Below are 22,925 nucleotides of genomic sequence, written 5' to 3'. Positions count from 1 at the left end.
TAGTGTGAGTGTAGTACATTGAGATCAGTATAATTTATTGAAATTAATTTTAGAAAGAAAATATATTCCCACACCAAACAGCATGATTCTTTCTTCCTGTATTCAAAACTAGATAATACGGGGGTGGTTACCATGTGTTGAGATGAGAGTTTTTGCCTCCTGTAAATAAAACAGACAAAAGCCAAGGGGAGCTTAAGCAAATCTAAAAGGTTTCCTAAAAAACTGATATATTAATGAATTTATTAAATATTTCAGTTGACAGGTGATTGTCAAATAATTATAATATGGCATTTCCTTTATGAAAGTTGCATGAATTTAAGTTTAAAAAGCCATACCTTTAAAAACCCTGACTGAGATGAGAAGAGTTACAGGCAATAGTTGCAGGGAGGATTTTTCTTTTTATTTTAATAAAAACTAATGCAAATCAAAACTACAAAGAGATATCACATCTGTCAGAATGGCTATTATCAAAAAGACAACAAACAAGTATTGGTGAGGTTGTGGTACTGTTGGTAGGAATGTAAATTGGTGCAACCACTATGGAAAACAGTATAGAGGTTCCTCAAAAAATAAAAATAGAACCACCCTATGATCTGGCAATTCCACTCCTGGGTATTTATCCAAAGAAAACAAAAACACGAATTCAAAAATTTATATGTACTCCTATGATCATTGCACCATTATTTACAGTAGCCAAGATATGGAAGCAACCCAAGTTCCCATCAATAGATGAATGGATAAAGAAGTTGTGATACACACACACACACACACACACACACACACACACGTATGTGTGTGTGTGTGTGTATATATATATATATGTAATGGAATATTACTCAACTATAAAAAAGAATGAAATCTTGCCATTTGCAACAACATGGATGGACCTGGAGGATATTATGCTAAGTGAAATAAGTCAGACAGAGAAAGACAAATACTGTATGATTTCATTTATATGGAATCTAAAAAAGCAAAACAAATGAACAAACATAACAAAACACAGAATCACAAATACAGAGAACAAACAAGTGGTTGCCAGAGGGGAGGTGGGGTGCAAGGATAAGAGAAATAGGTGAGGGGGATTAAGAGGTACAAACTTCCAGTTACAAAATAAATGAGCCACAGGTATGAAATGTACAGTGTGGGGAATATAGTCAATAATAACATAATGTCTTTGTATGGTAGAGATGGTAACTAGACTTATCGTGGTGATCATCTTGAAATGTATAGAAATATCAAATCACTATGTTGTACATCAGGAACTAACATAGTGTTGTAGATCAATTATACTTCAAAAACAAACACACAGAAGAAGAGACCAGATTTGTGGTTACCAGAGGCTGGGGTACAGGAAAGGGGAATTGGACAAAAGTAGTCAAAAGGTATAAACTTCCAGTTATAAATAAGTACTAGCGATATAACATATAACATGATAAATATAATGAACACTGCTGTATGTTACCTATGAAAGTTGTTAAGAGGGTAAATCCTAAAAGTTCTCATCACAAGGAAAAACACTTTTTTCTATTTAATTTTGTATCTATATGAGATGATGGATGTTCACTAAACTTATTGTGGAAATCATTTCATGATATATGTAATTATGGGGTACACCTTAAACTTAAAATTGCTGTGTCAATTATATCTCAATAAAACTGGAAGAAAAAATAAAGTTAATAAGATCTAAGCATACTTATATGTTTCAGGGGAGAGAGAAAAGAATTAGAGAGATTGACAGAGACTTTAACCTGATAGAACTAATTTCCTGAAGAGAAAGGAAGGAATGGGAACTAAAACACAACTAGAGGGATTTGCTTTTGATGTCCTCTAACGACATCGTAATAATATTAATGCTTACTATGTGCCAAGCATTGTTCCAAGCACTTCAGATGTATTAACTGAATTAGGACTGGATGGAGATAATGAACCTGGAAATGAAGAGTTGAAAGAATGTGCACCTGAAATTCAAAATTATCACTGTGAATATGAATATGAAGATAAAATTATGTACTGATAATCTGCTAAAAGAGAAAGAAAAGATGGTGTAGGCAGCCTAAAAAGAGGTGGTTTGAGGACTAGGAGAGGGAGTTGACCAGAAACATATAAAAGTATTTCTGAACAGTAATTCAAGTGACTGTGTCATTTTCTCCAGCAGTGCTCAGATACACTGGTGTCAGAGCTCGGAGCCAGACTATATTGACCCAGGGTTGGACGTTTATAAGCAGAGTAGGATTGAAAGACAAGAGTTCAGGAAGTCGACAGCACTGGCAGAGGGTGGTTAAGTGATGCTCTGGGTTAGGTTAGACATGAAATGAAGTGAAGCCAGGAGGGGGATAATAATAGGAAAAAAGAAAGTAAAAAGGTAGTGATAGAACAATTACAAACATAGAGTCCATTGAGTCTCTCTCCTACTCCTTTCTGAGTGTACCATCAAGGCAGCAGGTTACCACAACTCATGAAAGCCACCAGAACAGTAAGCTCTGTCATCTTCAGGTTCAGGGGTTTCTCCACGGAGCAGAGTCCTCAGGAAGGATAAAAACCTTGCTTCTCAAAGTGCACTTGACTGACCAGCATCACTAACATCACTCAGGAGATGGTCAGAAATGCAGAATCTTGGGTCCCACTCCCAAACTGAATCAGAATCTGCTTTTTAAAACAGAATCTCCAAGTGCCTCATATGTACATTAAGTTTAAGAAACACTGGGATAAACAGATGAGAATGTAGCTTCACCCTTGGTTTATTTGTGCTGAGTGTGATACGCTAGAGGAAACAAGGCGCAAACACCCTGCCTATGATGTTCTTGAGATCCCAGACTATTGAGTATTCCCTTTTTAATGTATAATTTAAATCCTGTCTCAAATGACTCCTTATGCCCTGCACAAACTCCTCCCTAATTCCACCCTGGACCCCAGGTGCTCTCATATCTGAACATCACAGTATCCTATGAGATAAACTATAAGCTTCCTTTTATTTTTAAAATTACTTGATTTTATGTATCAGTCAAATTTCCTGTGCACAGAAAAATTACTAGAAAATCAGCCCAAGGGAAATGAAATTCAGTCAGTGCCAAAAATAATCCTCAGAAGAACTCGGCAGTTAGCTACACACACGCACACACCCCATCTGCTGTTGGGTCAGCTTTAGAGGGTGCTACCGTGTCTTTCTCACTCCTAACAGACACTGTTTTGAAGCTGCTATATGTGATTGTGAATGGTTTTTGAGCTGCTTTTTACCCCCTTTTTGTGCAACACCAAACCGAAATTCATCTAAATGAATTAAGTCACTTGAGGGAGTCTGAGTGGAAGCTTGAGCGAATTTGCCTCCACATGTTAATGTGGAACCAGTTTCCAAAGAGGTGGAGGAGATTCTGAGGAGTAAGGCAAGTCAGCGATAAACGGATCACGCAGTACCTATCGGGAGCATCAGTGTTAATGAAAAATTTGGTAACGTTAAAGACTAACGATGCTTTTTGTGATTCAGGCTTTCATCTTATACCAAGACCAGAATCTCGTCGACCTGCTGGTGGTTTTTAAAGAGTCCGTGCTTTTAAGCGCTGTTACCTACTCGGCCGGCGTCGGCGGTCAAAGAGGGGGAGTAAAAGCCATTTGTTCCCTGTTTAAGCTAACTGGTCCAGAGAGCTGTGAATGTGTTCCACCACCGCTGGGAGAACCGAAATCGCGGAGGCCTGAGAGGCATTTCAAAATGGAACGGTTAGGGTTTTTAAGCTGCGCAGGAGAGGTGTTCGCGACGTGACAGCTGATGGCCTCCGGGCTCTGATGTCCCCCTTCCCGGTTGGCTCACCGTCATTAATCGCCTCCTCGTCTCCAGGTTAGCGCCCCCGACGCCCACCCCCAGCCCTTCCCACTCCTCGCTTGCAGAACCCCGCGCTCCGCCCATCCTTCGCTAGTACCCCCCGCCCCCCACTGCTTCTTCTTTCCCTCCAGCCAGCTTCTCATTGCCCTTTCCTCCCCTTTCTCCTTTTCCTTTTACTCGCGCCCTTCCCCCTCTCCCCTCACCCTCCAACCCAGCCCACTTCGGTTTCTCCCTTCTCGGCCCTCTCATTCGCGCTCCCCCAGCAAACGCCGCCTCCCCCTCTGCAGGCGGGAGGTGAGCAGAGAGGCTACGCGCAGGCGCACTGCGCGGAGCCCGCGGGCTGGCCGTTCATCCGCGCAGGCGCGCGGCGCTTGGGCTTAGCTCCCGGGCTGGCAGCCGGGCGTTCTTCGGCTCCCTGAGTCAGGGCTAGGGGTCCCGCGGTGGCGGCGGCGGCGGCACCATGTTCCTCCACTCCGTCAATCTCTGGAACCTGGCGTTTTATGCCCTCATGGTCTTCATGGCGACCCTGGGGCTGTGGGACGTCTTCTTCGGCTTTGAGGAAAACAAGTGTAGTATGAGCTACATGTTTGAGTATCCGGAGTATCAGGTGAGGTTTCGCCCTCCCTTCGCTGGGCGCTCCGAGGCTCGGGCCCCTCCAGCCTGGCCCTTCTGTGTGTTTCCCCTGCGTCGGTTCCCCGCGCCTCTCCTGCCCCCTTAGCCCAATCTTGTCCCCGCTTGCTTCGCCCCGGAAGACTCCGCAGCCCCCCGCGGCCCCTTTCTCCTGCCCTTTGTGTCCTCTCTTCACGGTGGGGTGTTTGATAGATGGTTCCCCGAGCATGCTTCCCGCCCCCCTCGAGGTTGCTGCCCGGTTCTTTCGCGGTCCCAAATCCCCAAGCACAGGCTCATCAGAAGGGCCGGGCCCAACGCCCCTCATCCCCAGACACTCAGCTCCAGTCCCTCTCCCCAAACCCAGACCCCATCCTCCCCGCCTCCCTGCCTTAACAGGTGCCCCGGGCACTCCTTTGCTTCCCACGCGCCGAAATTCTTCCCCTCCCGCCCAGGTGTTTGCGCGTCAGCTCTCGCTTTTCTAGAAAGGAACCGAGCTTCTGCAGAGCGTGTACTGGCTACACAGTTCCCAGGGTTGCCTTAGAGACTTAAGGGGTTTACGTCTGAAAGGCTAACCTGATGAGTAAATAAATGGGGAACTAGCACAGTTCTCTCCTGTGAAGGTTTTGCGGAGCCCTCTTGTTTTGTAGGTCGTGGGTCGGTGCGTGTGCATGCATCCTGTGTTGATGCGTGTCGTCCCTTACCAGTTGCATACAAAATCTATTTCATGGTGTTATTTTTGTTTTCTCAACTGTGTTTGCAATTGAAGAGAGACCCGGCCCTTCTTTCTCTTCCTCTCTCCGCCCCCACCTCTTTCGTTCCATTTTGGATATTTTCAGTCACAGTTGCTTTATCAGTTCAGCATAGTAGACGCTAGAATTTCATTCATGACCAGCTGTAAAAAGAGATGGTGACAAATTGCACAACCGTCCAAAGAAATTTCTTCCGAATGATTCTTTTCTTTATAAATGCATCTCCTAATTATGGACTATGTATTGTAATGATAACTCCCTACCTTAGAAGTATGTGTACTATAATACATATCGATACAATGCATTTAAAACCATAGCAGATTTATTATTTGAGGTGAAGGATGCATATCCTGATTGTTTCCGTGTACAGGTCATTACGAAGGAGCATATTATTTGATTTTCCTGCTATTATTTAGATCTTAAAACTACTTAAGGTTTAAATTGCTGAACAACATCCTTTCCCATGGGCAAAATTCGAATTTAGATTTCATTTGTTTTGAGATCTTTACCTTGGTTTTGCATCAGTGCTTATAAGGAAGTGGAAGCATTTGATACCAGATGCTATTGAAGGAGCACATTTTAACATGTTACAGTTGTCTTTTAATTTCTAAATGAATATGCTGGTTTATGTTTATCAGAGGCCACATATAGTTAAATATATGGGCTTTTAGTTTAGATTTTTAAAAAAACTGAAAATAGAGCCCTTATAATCTCCTTTCATTTTTCTATGGTTTAATAATTAGGAAACTCTCAGGAGATTGAAGTAGGTCATTTTAGTTTTGTACTGCATTGAAGAGTTTGGTTAAAATAAAATCATTTTGGAACAATACAGTACTAATTCCCGTTTATTTTTGGATTACCCACAATTATTGAAACTATTTTAATATTTGCAGTAGTAGAAATCACTTAGTGTTGGGAACAAAGCATATGGACCTCACAGATACATTTCGTGCCTCATAAAATTGACTGGAAAGACAGAGAAAATTAGTGTAGCTAATGCAAAAGAGCTATTTGGGTTTTTTGGTGTTGTTAGGTAGTCTTATTTAGTTATTTTTGCTGTTTTGAGGTTTTACACTTCTGTTAATAATACGTTAGCACAGTAATATTACAGTGGCAGGAGTTTTTGATACACATTTTCAGTACATTTTTATTTTTATGCTGTAAAAAGTGTTTATTCACTACAGTATTTGTCTTTGACTCTTAGTCTTTTTATTGTGCACACTAGGTTGAGTTATTTTACAAATACAGTTAAAAGCTGCCTACAGAAATGATTCATTTTGAATATAATGTGAGCTTTCTGGATAATTGGGCTCAGCCAATTAAGAACCAATGGTTTGTTAAAAGCGTTCTAAACATATTTTTTATATTGCTTTTAATTATATTTTATAGTAAGCTCTAATTGTTCACAGGTTGATATTCAGCATATGGGATGTCCTGGTTGTTGGGTTTTCTTCTCTTTCTTGATGCTTTTCTTCTTTTTTACTGCTCGTTTGCATATTCTTTAGCAGAATTTTAGAGGCACTTGAAAGGTTAGTTGAAACATGCTCAATTTTATTCTCCATTTTAAAAATAAAATGTGGGACAGGAATTTGAAACTCTGAAAAAATTGTTTGAATTTTAAATTGTTTGAGTATCTTTATTAATCCTCTACCTTTAGTTTTCCTAGACTCACTTATTCAGAGTTAATTGAACATCTCACACACCTACCAAGCAAAATACACACTATCCTTTAAAGCTTCTTGCCTTATTACGACAGCAAGGCAGAGCTTGTATTTGGTAGCAAACAGTTTTAGGCAAATTGTAGAATTCGATAAGAAAACATCTGTGTTGTGTTTTTTCATGCAACAGTTTGGCTCTCTTTAGATATGTGACCTGACAATTGCCCTCTGAAAGGAAATGTTGATATTGGGAAATATGATTCATATATTTTGTTATTAAGTATAATGTTTATTTAGCATATAATTTATTTCATGACTTCTCTGTGTAGATATATTCTAGATCCTGGGTATGGGTGAGAGGGAATTAGAGATGAATCACACCTTGTGCCTTTAAATTTATGTTTTTAAAATATAATGGGGGAGACAGGAGTGAAATGGATAAGTAAAATATAATGTGTTAAATGTTATAATTTCACTGTAAGAGAGTGTGTACGAGGCTCTTCACAGAAGAGAGCAGCCGTGTTCGTCTTGGGTAGTCAAAGGCTATCGAGAAGAGGTTGTGCACTGGGCAGTGGAGGGTATGTATACAGTTCACAAGGTGCAGAAACAAGAAAATTGCAGGAATAAAGAACAGCATTTGTGAAGGTGGGAATACCAGGATACATTCCATAAGTAGTATTTATAGTATGTTATCATTTATATAAAAAGGAGAAATAACCTAAAACAAATTTGCCTGTATTTGTATATATGTAAAATATTGGTATTTCTGGAAGCACAAACATTGCTAACATTGGTTACCTTCTGGGTAAGGAACTGGATGGCTAACGAACCAGGGGTAGGAGAGCCTTTTCAGTATATACTCTGTTGAATCTTGAATTTTGGAACATATTAAAAAATTTAAAATGTGGCATGTATAAATTATAAGGAAATAGGTAAGAATAATTAGAGTGAGGTTTTTTTTTTTTTATCATCACAAGTAACCATTTATTACATGTGATTCATTCTTGAAATTACAATTGTTCTCTATATCCCTGGCTTTTCTTTTTTTTTTCTTTTTTAAACATCTTTATTGGGGTAAAATTGCTTTACAATGGTGTGTTAGTTTCTGCTTTATAACAAAGTGAGTCAGCTATACATATACATATGTTCCCATGTCTCCCTCCCTCCCACTCTCCCCATCCCACCCCTCCAGGCTGTCCCAAATCCCCGAGCTAATATCCCTGTGCCTTGCGGCTGCTTCCCCACAGCTATCTACCTTACTACGTTTGTTAGTGTGTATATGTCCATGACTCTCTCTCGCCCTGTCAAAACTCACCCTTCCCCCTCCCCATATCCTCAAGTCCGTTCTCCAGTAGGTCTGCGTCTTTATTCCTGTCTTACCCCTAGGTTCTTCATGACATTTTTTTCCCTTAAATTCCATATATATGTGTTAGCATACGGTATTTGTCTTTTTCTTTCTGACTCACTTCACTCTGTATGACAGACTCTAGTTCTATCCATCTCATTACAAATAGCTCAACTTCATTTCTTTTTAAGGCTGAGTAATATTCCATTGTGTATATGTGCCACATCTTCTTTATCCATTCATCCGATGATGGGCGCTTAGGTTGTTTCCATCTCCGGGCTATGGTAAATAGAGCTGCAATGAACATTTTGGTACATGACTCTTTTTGAATTATGGTTTTCTCAGGGTATATGCCCAGTAGTGGGATTGCTGGGTCATATGGTAGTTCTATTTGTAGCTTTTTAAGGAACCTCCATACTGTTCTCCATAGTGGCTGTACCAATTCACATTCCTACCAGCAGTGCAAGAGTGTTCCCTTTTCCCACACCCTCTCCAGTATTTACTGTTTCTAGACTTTTTGATGATGGCCATTCTGACTGGTGTGAGATGATATCTCATTGTAGTTTTGATTTGCATTTCTCTAATGATTAATGATGTTGAGCATTCTTTCATGTGTTTGTTGGCATTCTGTGTATCTTCTTTGGAGAAATGTCTATTTAGGTCTTCTGCCCATTTTTGGATTGGGTTGTTTGTTTTTTTGTTATTGAACTGCATGAGCTGCTTGTAAATTTTGGAGATTAATCCTTTGTCAGTTGCTTCATTTGCAAATATTTTCTCCCATTCTGAGGGTTGTCTTTTGGTCTTGTTTATGGTTTCCTTTGCTGTGCAAAAGCTTTGAAGTTTCATTAGGTCCCATTTGTTTATTTTTATTTCCATTTCTCTAGGAAGTGGGTCAAAAAGGATATTGCTTTGATTTATGTCAGAGTGTTCTGCCTATGTTTTCCTCTAAGAGTTTGATAGTTTCTGGCCTTACATTTAGGTCTTTAATCCATTTTGAGCTTATTTTTGTGTGTGGTGTTAGGGAGTTTTCTAATCTCATACTTTTACATGTACCTGTCCAGTTTTCCCAGCACCACTTATTAAAGAGTCTGTCCTTTCTCCATTGTACATTTGTGCCTCCTTTATCAAAGATAAGGTGACCATATGTGCGTGGGTTTATCTCTAGGCTTTCTATGCTGTTCCCTTGATCTGTATTTCTGTTTTTGTGCCAGTACCATACTGTCTTGATTACTGTAGCTTTGTAGTATAGTCTGAAGTCAGGGAGCCTGATTCCTCCAGCTCCGTTTTTCGTTCTCAAGATTGCTTTGGTTATTTGGGGTCTTTTATGTTTCCATACAAATTGTGAAATTTTTTGCTCTAGTTCTGTGAAAAATGCCAGTGGTAGTTTCATAGGGATTGCATTGAATCTGTAGATTGCTTTGGGTAGTAGAGTCATTTTCACAATGTTGATTCTTCCTATCCGAGAACATGGTATATCTCTCCATCTATTTGTATCATCTTTAATTTCTTTCATCAGTGTCTTATAATTTTCTGCATACAGGTCTTTTGTCTCCTTAGGTAGGTTTATTCCTAGATATTTTATTCTTTTTGTTGCAGTGGTAAATGGGAGTGTTCTCTTGATTTCACTTTCAGATTTTTCATCATTAATGTATAGGAATGCCAGAGATTTCTGTGCATTAATTTTGTATCCTGCTACTTTACCAAATTCATTGATTAGCTCTAGTAGTTTTGTGGTAGCATCTTTAGGATTCTCTATGTGTAGTATCATGTCATCTGCAAACAGTGACAGCTTTACTTCTTCTTTTCCCATTTGCATTCCTTTTATTTCCTTTTCTTCTCTGAATGCTGTGGCTAAAATTTCCAAAACTATGTTAAATAAGAGTGGTAAGAGTGGGCCACCTTGTCTTGTTCCTGATCTTAGTGGAAATGGTTTCAGTTTTTCACCATTGAGGACATTGTTGGCTGTGGGTTTGTCATATATGGCCTTTATTATGTTGAGGAAAGTTCCCTCTATGCCTACTTTCTGGAGGGTTTTTATCATAAATGGGTGTTGAATTTTGTCGAAAGCTTTCTCTGCATCTATTGAGATGACCATATGGTTTTTCTCCTTCAGATTGTTAATATGGTGTTTCACATTAATTGATTTGCATATATTGAAGAATCCTTGCATTCCTGGAATAAACCCCACCTGATCATGGTGTATGATCCTCATAATGTGCTGTTGGCTTCTGTTTGCTAGTATTTTGTTGAGGATTTTTGCATCTATGTTCATCAGTGATATTGGCCTATAGTTTTCTTTCTTTGTGACATCCTTGTCTGGTTTTGGTATCAGGGTGATGGTGGCCTCGTAGAATGAGTTTGGGAGTGTTCCTCCCTCTGCTATATTTTGGAAGAGTTTGAGAAAGATAGGTGGTAGCTCTTCTCTAAATGTTTGATAGAATTCACCTGTGAAGCCATCTGGTCCTGGGCTTTTGTTTGTTGGAAGATTTTAAATCACAGTTTCAATTTCAGTGCTTGTGATTGGTCTGTTCATATTTTCTATTTCTTCCTGATTCAGTCTTGGAAGGTTGTGCATTTCTAAGAATTTGTCCATTTCTTCCACGTTGTCCATTTTTTTGGCATGGAGTTGCTTGTAGTAATCTCTCATGATCTTTTGTATTTTTGCAGTGTCAGTTGTTACTTCTCCTTTTTCATTTCTAGTTCTATTGATTTGAGTCTTCTCCCTTTTTTCCTGATGAGTCTGGCTAATGGTTTATCAATTTTGTTTATCTTCTCAAAGAACCAGCTTTTAGTTTTATTGATCTTTGCTGTTGTTTCCTTCATTTCTTTTTCATTTATTTCTGATCTGGTCTTTATGATTTCTTTCCTCCTGCTAACTTTGGGGTTTTTTTGTTCTTCTTTTTCTAATTGCTTTAGGTGCAAAATTAGGTTGTTTATTCAAGATGTTTCCTGTTTCTTAAGGTAGGATTGTATTGCTATAAACTTCCCTCATAGAACTGCTTTTGCTGCACCCCATAGGTTTTGTGTCGTCGTGTCTCCATTGTCATTTGTTTCTAGGTATTTTTTTATTTCCTCTTTGATTTCTTTAGTGATCACTTCGTTATTAAGTAGTGTATTGTTTAGCCTCCATGTGTTTGTATTTTTTACAGATCTTTTCCTGTAATTGATACCTAGTCTCATAACATTGTGGTCAGAAAAGATACTTGATACAATTTCAATTTTCTTAAATTTACCAAGGCTTAATTTGTGACCCAAGATATGATCTATCCTGGAGAATGTTCCGTGAGCACTTGAGAAAAATGTGTATTCTGTTGTTTTTGGATGGAATGTCCTATAAATATCAATTAAGTCCATCTTGTTTAATGTATCATTAAAGCTTGTGTTTCTTTATTTATTTTCATTTTGGATGATCTGTCCATTGGTGAAAGTGGGGTGTTAAAGTCCCCTACTATGAATGTGTTACTGTTGATTTCCCCTTTTATGGCTATTAGTATTTGCCTTATGTATTGAGGTGCTCCTATGTTGGGTGCATAAATATTTACAAGTGTTATATCTTCTTCTTGGATCGATCCCTTGATCATTATGTAGTGTCCTTCTTTGTCTCTTCTAATAGTCTTTATTTTAAAGTCTATTTATGAGAATTGCTACTCCAGCTTTCTTTTGGTTTCCATTTGCATGGCGTATCTTTTTCCATCCCCTCACTTTCAGTCTGTATGTGTCTCTAGGTCTGAAGTGGGTCTCTTGTAGACAGCATATATATGGGTCTTGTTTTTGTATCCATTCAGCCAGTCTGTTTGTTTTGGTGGAAGCATTTAATCCATTTACATTTAAGGTAATTATCGATATGTATGTTCCTATTCCCATTTTCTTAATTGTTTTGTTTGTTATTGTAGGTCTTTTCCTTCTCTTGTGTTTCTTGCCTAGAGAAGGTCCTTTAGCATTTGTTGTAAAGCTAGTTTGTTGGTGCTGAACTCTCTCAGCTTTTGCTTGTCTGTAAAGGTTTTAATTTCTCCATCAAATCTGAATGAGATCCTTGCTGGGTAGAGTAATCTTGGTTGCAGGTTTTTCTCCTTCAACACTTTCAATATGTCCTGCCACTCCCTTCTGGCTTGTAGGGTTTCTGCTGAGAGATCAGCTGTTAACCTTATGGGGATTCCCTTGTGTGTTATTTGTTGTTTTCCCCTTGCTGCTTTTAATATGTTTTCTTTGTATTTAATTTTTGACAGTTTGATTAATATGTGTCCCAGCGTGTTTCTCCTTGGGTTTATCCTGTACGGGACTTGCTGTGCCTCCTGGACTTGGGTGGCTATTTCCTTTCCCATATTAGGGAATTTTTCAACTATAATCTCTTCAAATATTTTCTCAGTCCCTTTTTCTCTTCTTCTTCTGGAACCCCTGTGATTCGAATGTTGGTGCATTTAATGTTGTCCCAGAGGTCTCTGAGACTGTCCTCAGTTCTTTTCATTCTTTTTTCTTTATTCTGCTCTGCAGTAGTTATTTCCACTATTTTATCTTCCAGGTCACTTATCTGGTCTTCTGCCTCAGTTATTCTGCTATTGATCCCATCTAGAGTATTTTTCATTTCATTTATTGTGTTGTTCATTGTTGCTTGTTTCATCTTTAGTTCTTCTCGGTCCTTGTTAAATGTTTCTTGCATTTTCTCTATTCTACTTCCAAGATTTTGGATCATCTTTACTATCATTATTCTTAATTTTTTTTCAGGCAGACTGCCTATTTCCTCTTCATTTGTTGGGTCTGGTGGGTTTTTATCTTGCTCCTTCATCTGCTGTGTGTTTTCCTGTCTTCTCAATTTGCTTGTCTTACTATGTTTGGGATCTCCTTTCTGCAGGCTGCAGGTTCGTAGTTCCCGTTGTTTTTGTGTCTGTCCCCCGTAGCTAAAGTTGGTTCAGTGGGTTGTGTAGGCTTCCTGGTGGAGGGGACTAGTGCCTGTGTTCTGATGGATGAGGCTGGATCTTGTCTTTCATGTGGGCAGGTCCATGTCTGGTGGTGTGTTTGGGGGTGTCTGTGGACTTATGATTTTAGGCAGCCTCTCTGCTAACGGGTGGGGTTGTGTTCCTGTCTTGCTAGTTGTTTGGCCCAGGGTGTCCAGCTCTGTAGCTTGCTGGTCGTTGAGTGAAGCTGGCTGCTGGTGTTGAGATGGAGATTCCTGGGAGATTTTCGCCGTTTGATATTACGTGGAGCTGCGAGGTCTCTTGTGGACCAGTGCCCTGAAGTTGGCTCTCCCACCTCAGAGGCACAGCACTGACTCCTGGCTGCAGCACCAATAGCCTTTCATCCACACGGCTCAGAATAGAAGGGAGAAAAAGTAGAAAGAAAGAAAGAGAGAAAGGGAGAAAGAGAGGAAGGGAGGAAGGGAGGAAGAGAGGAAGGAAGAAGATAAAATAAAGTAAGATAAAATAAAATAATTAAAATAAATAATTATTTAGAAAAAAAAATTTTTAAGAAGTAAAATTAAAAAAAAACTGAAAAAAACGGACGGATAGAACCCTAGGACAAATGGTGAATGCAAAGCTATACAGACAGAATCTCACACAGAAGCATCCACATACACACTCACAAAAAGAGGAAAAGGGGAAAAAATAATAAATCTTGCTCTCAAAGTCCACCTCCTCAATTTGGGATGATTGGTTGTCTATTCAGGCATTCCACCGATGCAGGGTACATCAAGTTGATTGTGGAGATTTAATCCGCCGCTCCTGAGGCTGCTGGGAGAGATTTCCCTTTCTCTTTTTTGTTCGCACAGTTCCCGGGGCTCAGCTTTGGATTTGGCCCCGCCTCTGCGTGTAGGTCGCTGGAGGGCGTCAGTTCTTCGCTCAGACAGGACGGGGTTAAAGGAGCCGCTGATTTGGGGGCTCTGGCTCACTCAGGCCGGGGGCAGGGAGGGGCACGATGCGGGGCGAGCCTGCGGCGGCAGAGGCCAGCATGACATTGCACCAGCCTGAGACGCGCCGTGCGTTCTCCCGGGGAAGTTGTCCCTGGATCCCGGGACCCTGGCAGTGGCGGGCTGCACAGCCTCCCCAGAAGGGAGGTGTGGATAGTGACCTGTGCCCGCACACAGGCTTCCTCTTGGTGGCGGCGGTAGCAGCCTTACTGTCTCATGCCCGTCTCTGGGGTCTGTGCTGTTAGCCGTGGCTCGCACCCGTCTCGAGCTCCTTTAAGCAGCGCTCTGAATCCCCTCTCCTTGCGCGCCAGGAAGCAGAGGGAAGAAAAAGTCTCTTCGGCAGGTCCAGACTTTTTCCCGGACTCCCTCCCGGCTAGCCGTGGTGCACTAACCCCTTCAGGCTGTGTTCACACCGCCAGTCCTCTCCCTGCGTTCAGACCAAAGCCCGAGACTCAGTTCCCAGCCCCGCCCGCCCTGGCGGGTGAGCACACAAGCCTCTCGGGCTGGTGAGTGCTGGTTGGCACGGATCCTCTGTGCGGGAATCTCTCCGCTTTGCCCTCCGCACCCCGGTTGCTGTGCTCTCTTCCACGGCTCTGAAGCTTCCCCCCTCCACCACCCGCAGTCTCCGCCCTCGAAGGGGCTTCCTAGTGTGTGGAAACCTTTCCTCCTTCACAGCTCCCTCCCACTGGTGCAGGTCCCGTCCCTATTCTTTTGTCTCTGTTTGTTCTTTTTTCTTTTGCCCTACCCAGGTACGTGGGGAGTTTCTTGCCTTTTGGGAGGTCTGAGGTGTTCTGCCAGCGTTCAGTAGGTGTTCTGTAGGAGTTGTTCCACGTGTAGATGTATTTCTGATGTATCTGTGGGGATGAAGGTGATCTCCGCGTCTTACTCTTCCGCCATCTTCCCCGCTGTCTGATGACTTCATATTTTTAAATGTACATTGTCTCAACTATGAAATTGCCTTTATAATAGTAGATTATGAAATATATCAAGTAACATTCTTTTGCTTGTTTTTCTGTCTCCAGAGAATTAAATATTTCTTTTTCTGTATATTTGATAGTTCCTGTTCTTCTGAGTTAATTTTCCAGGAGTTCAAAACTTTTTTAGTTACTGTCCTAAAAAGAATAGTGATCTAATACGCATGTACTGCTATATCAAATAGTGTACTAAATTGAGAGGAGTTAGGATAACTGTTCCCTTTTTCTCTCATATTTTTTTTGCTTAATTTGTACCTAAAGAAAAAATATTATATCATTTTTATTTTTGATTATTTACTATGCATAATTAATATTGGGACTAATTTGAGTTGAAGTCCATGTACACATATAAAGCAAATAGTGGGGTTGGTATCTCTGTATTTTGAATATTTGAGGAGATAAAGTTGCTAGTATCTTAAACAATAAGGTCACAATCTCTAAAGATGTTTTCATGGTGTTATTGGCACAGATTGTTTATGGTACTATCCTGAAAGGAATATTCAGGAATTTGCATGAATGATCAGAATTATGCTTTCTAGAACAGTGATTGTTTTCAGTAGTCATTATCCATTTACAATTTTCAAAATTCATTCAGTAGTTAAAATTTTTACCAAGCACGTGTACATTACTGCTAGATCATTAAATCTGTTGATGTCTACTTAAATAAAATCTACTGTTTAATGTAACTGGTTTCATTTTTAACAGTCTCCATCCCTTCGGGAGAAAAAAGGAGAAGAAGAGCTTATACTTTACTCCCACTTTTATAGATGCCTACCTTTTGTGGATGACATTAAGACTTCATTTGCATTTTGCCGAAAGAAATGTTATGTGAATTACTGGCTCATTTGGTATACAGTAATATGAATTGCAGAGTAGTTTTAGGCTTGCTGATAAACCATGCACCAACTCCATGAAAACTGAAACATGCTAATTCACTGGAACGTTCATGGTGAGAAGAGTGTACATGTCTCAACCAAGACATGGCTGTAGGGTTCAGATTAATTTGTTAAGCACATTGTAGGTCAAGCATATTAAGTTGAGAGGTCAGAAAGCTGCATTATAAAACAAACTTACTTTCCTTTGAATGATGTAACAGCTTGGAGTATATAGTTAGGCCTGAGTGAAAGGAGAGAGACATTACAAAACAGTTTAAAATAGCAAAAAAGAATTCATTTGATAATGGAAAGCTTTTATCATTTCTAAGTATAATTGATAACTGATACTAAATTAAATGCATTTTCAATTATGTTAACATGGAACTTGCTGACATAAACCAGTGTTTTTCTCTTGCCGGTAGCTATTCTGAGTAATTTGTATTTATTAGAATTTCAAGTAGTCCCATTTTATGCTTTCTTGAAGACTACATGGTTTAAAGCTCACATAACTCAAGATTGAGTCTTCATATGTGTAAACTAAAAGTAGAACTTGTGCATTAAGTGTAGTTTTATCATCAGTAATATTTTTATATTGTACTATTTCAAATTCAGAATTGGGTACGGTGAGACTGAATTGTATTAGTAAAACTGATCAAAGTGACGTTGCTTTTTTTTTTTCTATAGAAAATAGAACTTCCAAAGAAACTGGCAAGACGCTATCCTGCCTATGAATTGTATCTTTATGGAGAAGGATCCTATGCTGAAGAACACAAGGTTCTCCCTTTAACGGGTATTCCTGTTCTCTTTCTTCCCGGTAATGCTGGAAGTTATAAGCAAGGTAAGTCTCAAAAGTAAATTTTGAAAGCTGTGAAATTCAGTTGAAGAATTTATCAGACATGTACTCTGTGTTAGGTATTATGCTAGGTATACTGGGAGACACAAATATATGACATTTTGTCTGAGAGAGGTACATGTGAGAAGTACACAAAAAAGAATAGCTGCAAGCCACTTTGCAAAGAGTAAGTAGGAGAAGATAAGATGGAGTGGAAGGATAAATAGATGATATAGGGATTCAGGAATCAGCAGAAGAAAGAGGTTTAGGTTAGAAGTGGAGGGTACAGAAAACAGAACCTAAAGCATTGATTAGAGAAGTAAGTCAGTGGTTTATGTTATTGCTGAACAAGAGAGGAGACTGGTTTCTTTGTTTTGGAGCTATTTAAATTAGATCTAGAAATAATACTGAGGGAAACACAGAAAGGTGAGGATAGGGAAGTTATGTGTACAGATTCCAAATTGAAATATAGCAGTTATTTTTGGCCTAACAGTCAGGCAATCTAGAAGTAATTTCAGCTAAAACCTGCTCTTTTTTTGTTGTTATTAAATGGTGTATTCTTTTGTATAATGAGAATAGAATTATTTCAACATTTAGTATAATTACTTACATTTTATCTATTTAGCTAGCAAATATTTATGGGGTACCTACCGTGAGCCAGGCAGTATTCTACATATTCTAGATATTAGTATGCCAGTAATATTAAAAGTTAGAAAGAAAAATAAACCAGAGTAAGGGATAAAGGATAAACAGGGTCTGGAGGTGGCTAGTTTAGATGAAGTGGCCAGGGAAGGCCAGTATGAGGAGATGACATTTTGAGCGGAGGCTTGAATGTAGCAAGGGACTGAGGTATGTGACTATTTGGGGAAGACCCGGAGGCAGGAACGTGCTTGGTGCGTTCAAGGCCACTGAGACTAGAGAAAGTGAAAAGAGATGAGGATGGAAAAGTAGCCATAGGCTATGTCATAAAAGCTCTGGAAGAGACTTAGAATTTTGATCTAAGTGTGATGGGAAACTATTGGAGGGTTTGGGTAGGAAATGATATACTCTGATTTTTTAATTTAATCATTGTGTTTGAAATATAACACATATACAGAGAAATGCATAGAATATGGCTATTAGGTTAAAAATGATTATAAAGTGAGTACCCATGGAACCAAAACCCAAGTCAAGAAGTAGAAGTTTGCCAGCACCCTGGAAGCCTCCTGTGTGCCCCTTCCTGATCAAAACTCCCTCCCTTCCTAACTTTAAGGTAGTCATTTTCTTGACTTTCTTTATAGTTTTAGCATCTAAGTATGCATCGCTAATATAGTCTACTTGTTTGGGGCTATTTTTAAACATTGCACTATAAATATAATCACTCAGTACGCACTGTTCTGTGTCTGGCTTCTTCCACTTAACATCGGGTTTTTGTTTTTTTATCTAGTAAAAATAACTTTTACTGTTTTTATTATCATCTTAGATTTTTTTAAAATTGAAGTATATTTGATTTACAATGTTGTGTTAGTTTCAGTTGTACAGCAAAGTGATTCAGTTCTCTCTCTATATATATATATACATATATATATGCACGCATATGTATATTAGTGCTTTCTAGGAATTAGGAGAAGAGGAATGAGGAGTAACTGCTAATGAGTACAGGGTTTTCTTTCTGGGGTGATTAAAAAATGTCTAAAGTTAGATTGCAGAAATGGTTGACTATACAAAATATCATTGAATTGTACACTTTATACAATTAGTTGTATAGTATGTGAGTTATATATGTTAAAAAAAAAGGAGTGCTAAACAGCTATTTTGTTTGCTAAACCCAAAACCTAGAGAGTACAAATGCAGGAAATGAGAAATGCATTTGAAATTAAGAGACCAGCAACTTAAAAAAAAAGTTGTACATATATGTGGACTACTTTATCAAAACCTAAAACGGTGGAAGCAGAGAGACCATTTAGGAAACTCTTAGAGTAGTTCAGCCAAGAGATGATGGTGCTTGGATTAGGAAGGTGGTGGTGGAAATGGTGAGAAGCCTTGATTGGGGATATATTTAGCAGGTAGAGGATGACAAGATTTACTAATGATTGGATGTCATGTGTAAGAAAAAGAGACAAATTATGCATGAGTATTTACACCACTGTGATGAGCTGTAATGAGCAGACGTTTCTTGTAGGAATTTTCTCATTCTTAAAATCCTGAAGTGTGACAAAATTCCTATTTCTTATTCTTCAAGGAATCCTTCCCTCCCTTTTAGCTATTGTTGCTCCTACTGAAGGGGAAGCAGGTAGAGAATGAATGAACCATTCACGTTATACTTAACTTAAAAAAATTTACAGGACAAGACACACAATTGTTAAGTTGGTTTGTTTTTCTAAACTGCTGTTGTTAAGGATGTCACCCTGAAATAGGTTGTATTCAGAATGTGGGATAAAGTTATTTGTTAAGAGACTTTGAAGCAAGAATAGATGAAACTTTAAAAATTTTTGTTTAATGTGCACTTCACCTTTTTCCTCTGCAGTTCGTTCTATCGGCTCTATTGCACTTAGAAAAGCTGAAGACATTGACTTCAAGTACCACTTTGACTTCTTCAGTGTGAATTTCAATGAAGAACTGGTGGCACTATATGGTGGAAGTCTTCAGAAGCAGACCAAGTTTGTGCATGAATGCATTAAAACAATTCTCAAGCTCTATAAGGTACAAGATAATCATACAAATCAATAGTGATCAACCTATTGGTTTTTTTTTTTTTTGGTTAAAGGGACTCAGCATATTTTAAATTATTTATTTGTTCGTATGGAAGTTGAAGCAAAGGTAGCACAAAGGTTTTTTTGTGTGGGACTCTGTCGTTTTGAACTCAGTGGTGGGTTTTGAAGTTCAAATTCAATTTACAAGAAATCTTGTGAATTTTGGAAAAAAAATTTTTTTTACTTTATGTATAAATTAGGAGTGCAGTGCATTTCCTAAAGCCATTAGTATGGATTTCTGCTTCTAGTTTTGGCTAAATAACTGGTACTGGAGTAGACTACTTCCATATGTAAGCAACTATAAAACTAGCCAAGGTATCTGAAGCACATGTTTTCAGGTGTTGGACAACCAAGTGGTAAAGGACTGTGACCACTGAAAGAGGGGAAACATGTGAGGTGAGCTCCGTGAGTGCCCAGCTTTCTGCCTGGAAGCATTTTCCAGACCATGGGGTAAATTTTTAGAGGTCAAGAACAGCAAATTGATATCACTAAGCTGAAGAAGGCAGAGATTGGAATTTGGGACTACTGAAATGGCTAGATTTGTGGTCAGGTAGGAGAAAGAAGAGAACTAGGCAGAGACGGGAGCTCTAGAAATTTGAATCTTTCAGTCTTTGAGTGCTATGCTACGTAGGCACAGGGCAAGAGGCTACAAGGCAGTAGCATACCAAGGAGGAAGTGGTGGGGTATGTCTACTTCAGGTGCAAGGAATAAGGGGGAATATATGTCCCTAGAGAAATTTAAAAAAGCAGTACAACAGACTCAAATTCATCTGTGCCAGCAATTCTAAACAGCGTCAGGGATAATTCTACTACCTACTAGGATATGTCATTTCCTCCCTTGGTATACCATTGTGCAAGTCCTGGCAAAAACAGCTCATGGGGAATTGTGGGTTGAATTGAGATTTGAAAGGCCACTTGGTGCCCAGGAGTTCTGATCAGCTATTTAGAAAGACTTATCTGAACATTGGGCATTCATTTGAGACCCAAGAAAGGACACGATTTAAGAATAGAGCTACTCTAGCCCTAAAGTAAGAGCTACTCTAGGATCCACCTTAAGAATGCTTCCATATAAGCCTCAAAAACATCAAAGTTAAGGATTTAGAATAAAAGATGCAAACAACAAGGGAACAGATGAGGGAGCTCAGTAGAGACATGGAAACTATTAAAAAAGAAAAAGAACGGACTTCCGTGGTGGCGCAGTCGTTTGGAGTCTGCCTGCCAATGCAGGGAACATGGGTTCAAACACTGGTCAGGGAAGATCCCACATGCCATGGAGCAACTAGGCCCGTGTACCACTGCTACTGAAGCCTGTGCCCCTAGAGCCCATGCTCCACGATGAGAAGCCCACACACTGCAACAAAGAGTAGCCCTGCTTGCCACAACTAGAAAAGGCCTGCATGCAGCAACGAAGACCCAACGCAGCTATAAATAAATAAATAACGAATAAAAAGGAAAAATTGAGAACTGAAACAATAAAACAGAAATGAAAAATTCAGTACATAGGCTTTAAGCAGGTTGAACACTGCAGAACAAGAGATCATTGAATTTGAAGACAGGACAGTTAAAAACTATCAAAAATATGAAGCACAGAGGATAAAAGGATGGAAAGGACAGAGCCTCAGGAATCTGTGGTACAATACTAAGTAGGCTAACACATACATAACTGGAACCCCAGAAGAAGAAGAGAGAGAAATATAAGAGGAAAAAATATTCAAAGAACTTGGGCGTCCCTGGTGGCGCAGTGCTTGAGAGTCTGCCTGCCAATGCACGGGACGCGGGTTCGAGCCCTGGTCTAGGAAGATCCCATGTGCCGCGGAGCAACTAGGCCCGTGAGCCACAACTACTGAGCCTGCGCGTCTGGAGCCTGTGCTCCGCAACAAGAGAGGCCGCGACAGTGAGAGGCCCACACACCGCGATGAAGAGTGGCCCCCGCTTGCCGCAACTAGAGAAAGCCCTAGCACAGAAACAAAGACCCAACACAGCCAAAAATAAATAAATAAATTTATTAAAAAAAGAAATAATATTCAAAGAACTAAAGGCCCCAAATTTACAATTCTGATTAAAATTTTCAACCGACAGATCAAGAAGGTCAATGAATGTCAAGCAGGATAAACACAGAATCACACCCAAGTTTATCCTAGTCAAATTGTTCAAAACCAAAGTAAAGAGAAAATCTTAAAAGCAGCCAGAGAAAAAAAGACTCTTTACCTATAGGTAAAACAATAAAAATTATCGCTGGTCTCCATCAGAAATAATGAAAGCCCAAAACAATAGAACAGCATCTTAAAGGTTTTTGGAGGATGATGGGGTGGGAGGGGACTCTCAACTTAAAACTATATCTAGCAAAAATGAGGACAAAATAAAGACATTTTCAGAGTAACGAAAACTGGCAGTTTTGTGATTAGTAGAAGGAAAGAGGGAAATTAAAAATTCCCGTTAGGTGAACGGCACAGTAATAATTGCTACAGACAAGATTCATCATGGGTGCTAAAATCAGTAGGTGAAGGTTTGAGGAGGAAAAGGATATTCACATGGTTTCACAGTATCTTTTCTAAAATATTTATTACCTACAAAGGGAAAGAACTTCACAATAAGAAACCTGGTAGACATCATCTTAACCAAGATTAACATTACCAGTAATAAGACATATTGATATCATGAATCTCCTGACATGCTGTACCATAGTTTCTGTGGCATTATTGTCAGAAATGCATAACCTCATTCTAATCATGGGAAAACTTCAGACAAACCGAAATCGAGAGACATGCTATAAAATAACTAACCAGTACTCTTCAAAAGCATCAAGGTCATAAAAAATGAGGAAAGACTGAAGAACTGTCACAGATTAGAGGAGACTAAGGAGAAATAACAATAAATGCAAGGTGGGATGCTGGATGGAACCCTGAAATAGAAAAAGTACATTAGTGGGAAAACTGGTAAAACTTAGATTAGGTCTGCAGTCAATTCTGTTGCTGCACCAATGTTAATTTCTTGTTTTTGATAATTGTAGTATGGTTATATTAAATGTTAACATTGCGGAAAACTGCGTGAGAGGTATATGGGAACTCTCTGTGCTATTTTTCCAACTTTTCTCTAATTGGTTCATAATTAAAAGGTTAAAAAGTTTATTTTCAGTAATGAATTCCTTATGAGGTTTATAATTTATTTAGAAGGAAAATATATACTAATGGTGAAAAGGATGGGAAGAGGAGTAAATAGAATTATTCCACTGCTGTAAGAAGTATAATATTAATTCTGGTAGATAAGTTAAGGCTGTATATTGTAATTTCTAGAGTAACAACAACAAAAAAGCAAATGTAGCTAAAGAGCAAATGGAGGAGAAATACAGGTATACATCAGAGATATTGTGGGTTTGGTTCCAGACTGCTGCAATAAAGCAGATAAGACCTAAATATAAGGCCAGACACTATAAAAC

At 39.3% G+C, this 22,925-nt stretch overlaps 1 protein-coding gene across 1 annotated transcript in view; it reads left to right on the top strand.

The window, feature by feature from the left end:
• The first annotated feature begins 4,148 nt into the window (after positions 1 to 4,148).
• PGAP1 (post-GPI attachment to proteins inositol deacylase 1) overlaps positions 4,149 to 22,925 on the top strand; it is a 66,270-nt gene continuing 47,493 nt past the window's right edge. Inside the window, exons 1-3 of the mRNA XM_065880432.1 lie at positions 4,149 to 4,421; positions 16,611 to 16,764; positions 19,265 to 19,440. Coding sequence (XP_065736504.1) covers positions 4,275 to 4,421; positions 16,611 to 16,764; positions 19,265 to 19,440 — 477 coding nt within the window. The 5' untranslated portion in view covers positions 4,149 to 4,274. The remainder of the gene's footprint in view (positions 4,422 to 16,610; positions 16,765 to 19,264; positions 19,441 to 22,925) is intronic.

Source organism: Phocoena phocoena, chromosome 7, assembly GCF_963924675.1.
Source record: "Phocoena phocoena chromosome 7, mPhoPho1.1, whole genome shotgun sequence".
Taxonomy (NCBI): domain Eukaryota; kingdom Metazoa; phylum Chordata; class Mammalia; order Artiodactyla; family Phocoenidae; genus Phocoena; species Phocoena phocoena.
The sequence above is the reverse complement of the archived record's forward strand: the minus strand, read 5'-3'. Positions and strand labels throughout refer to the sequence as shown.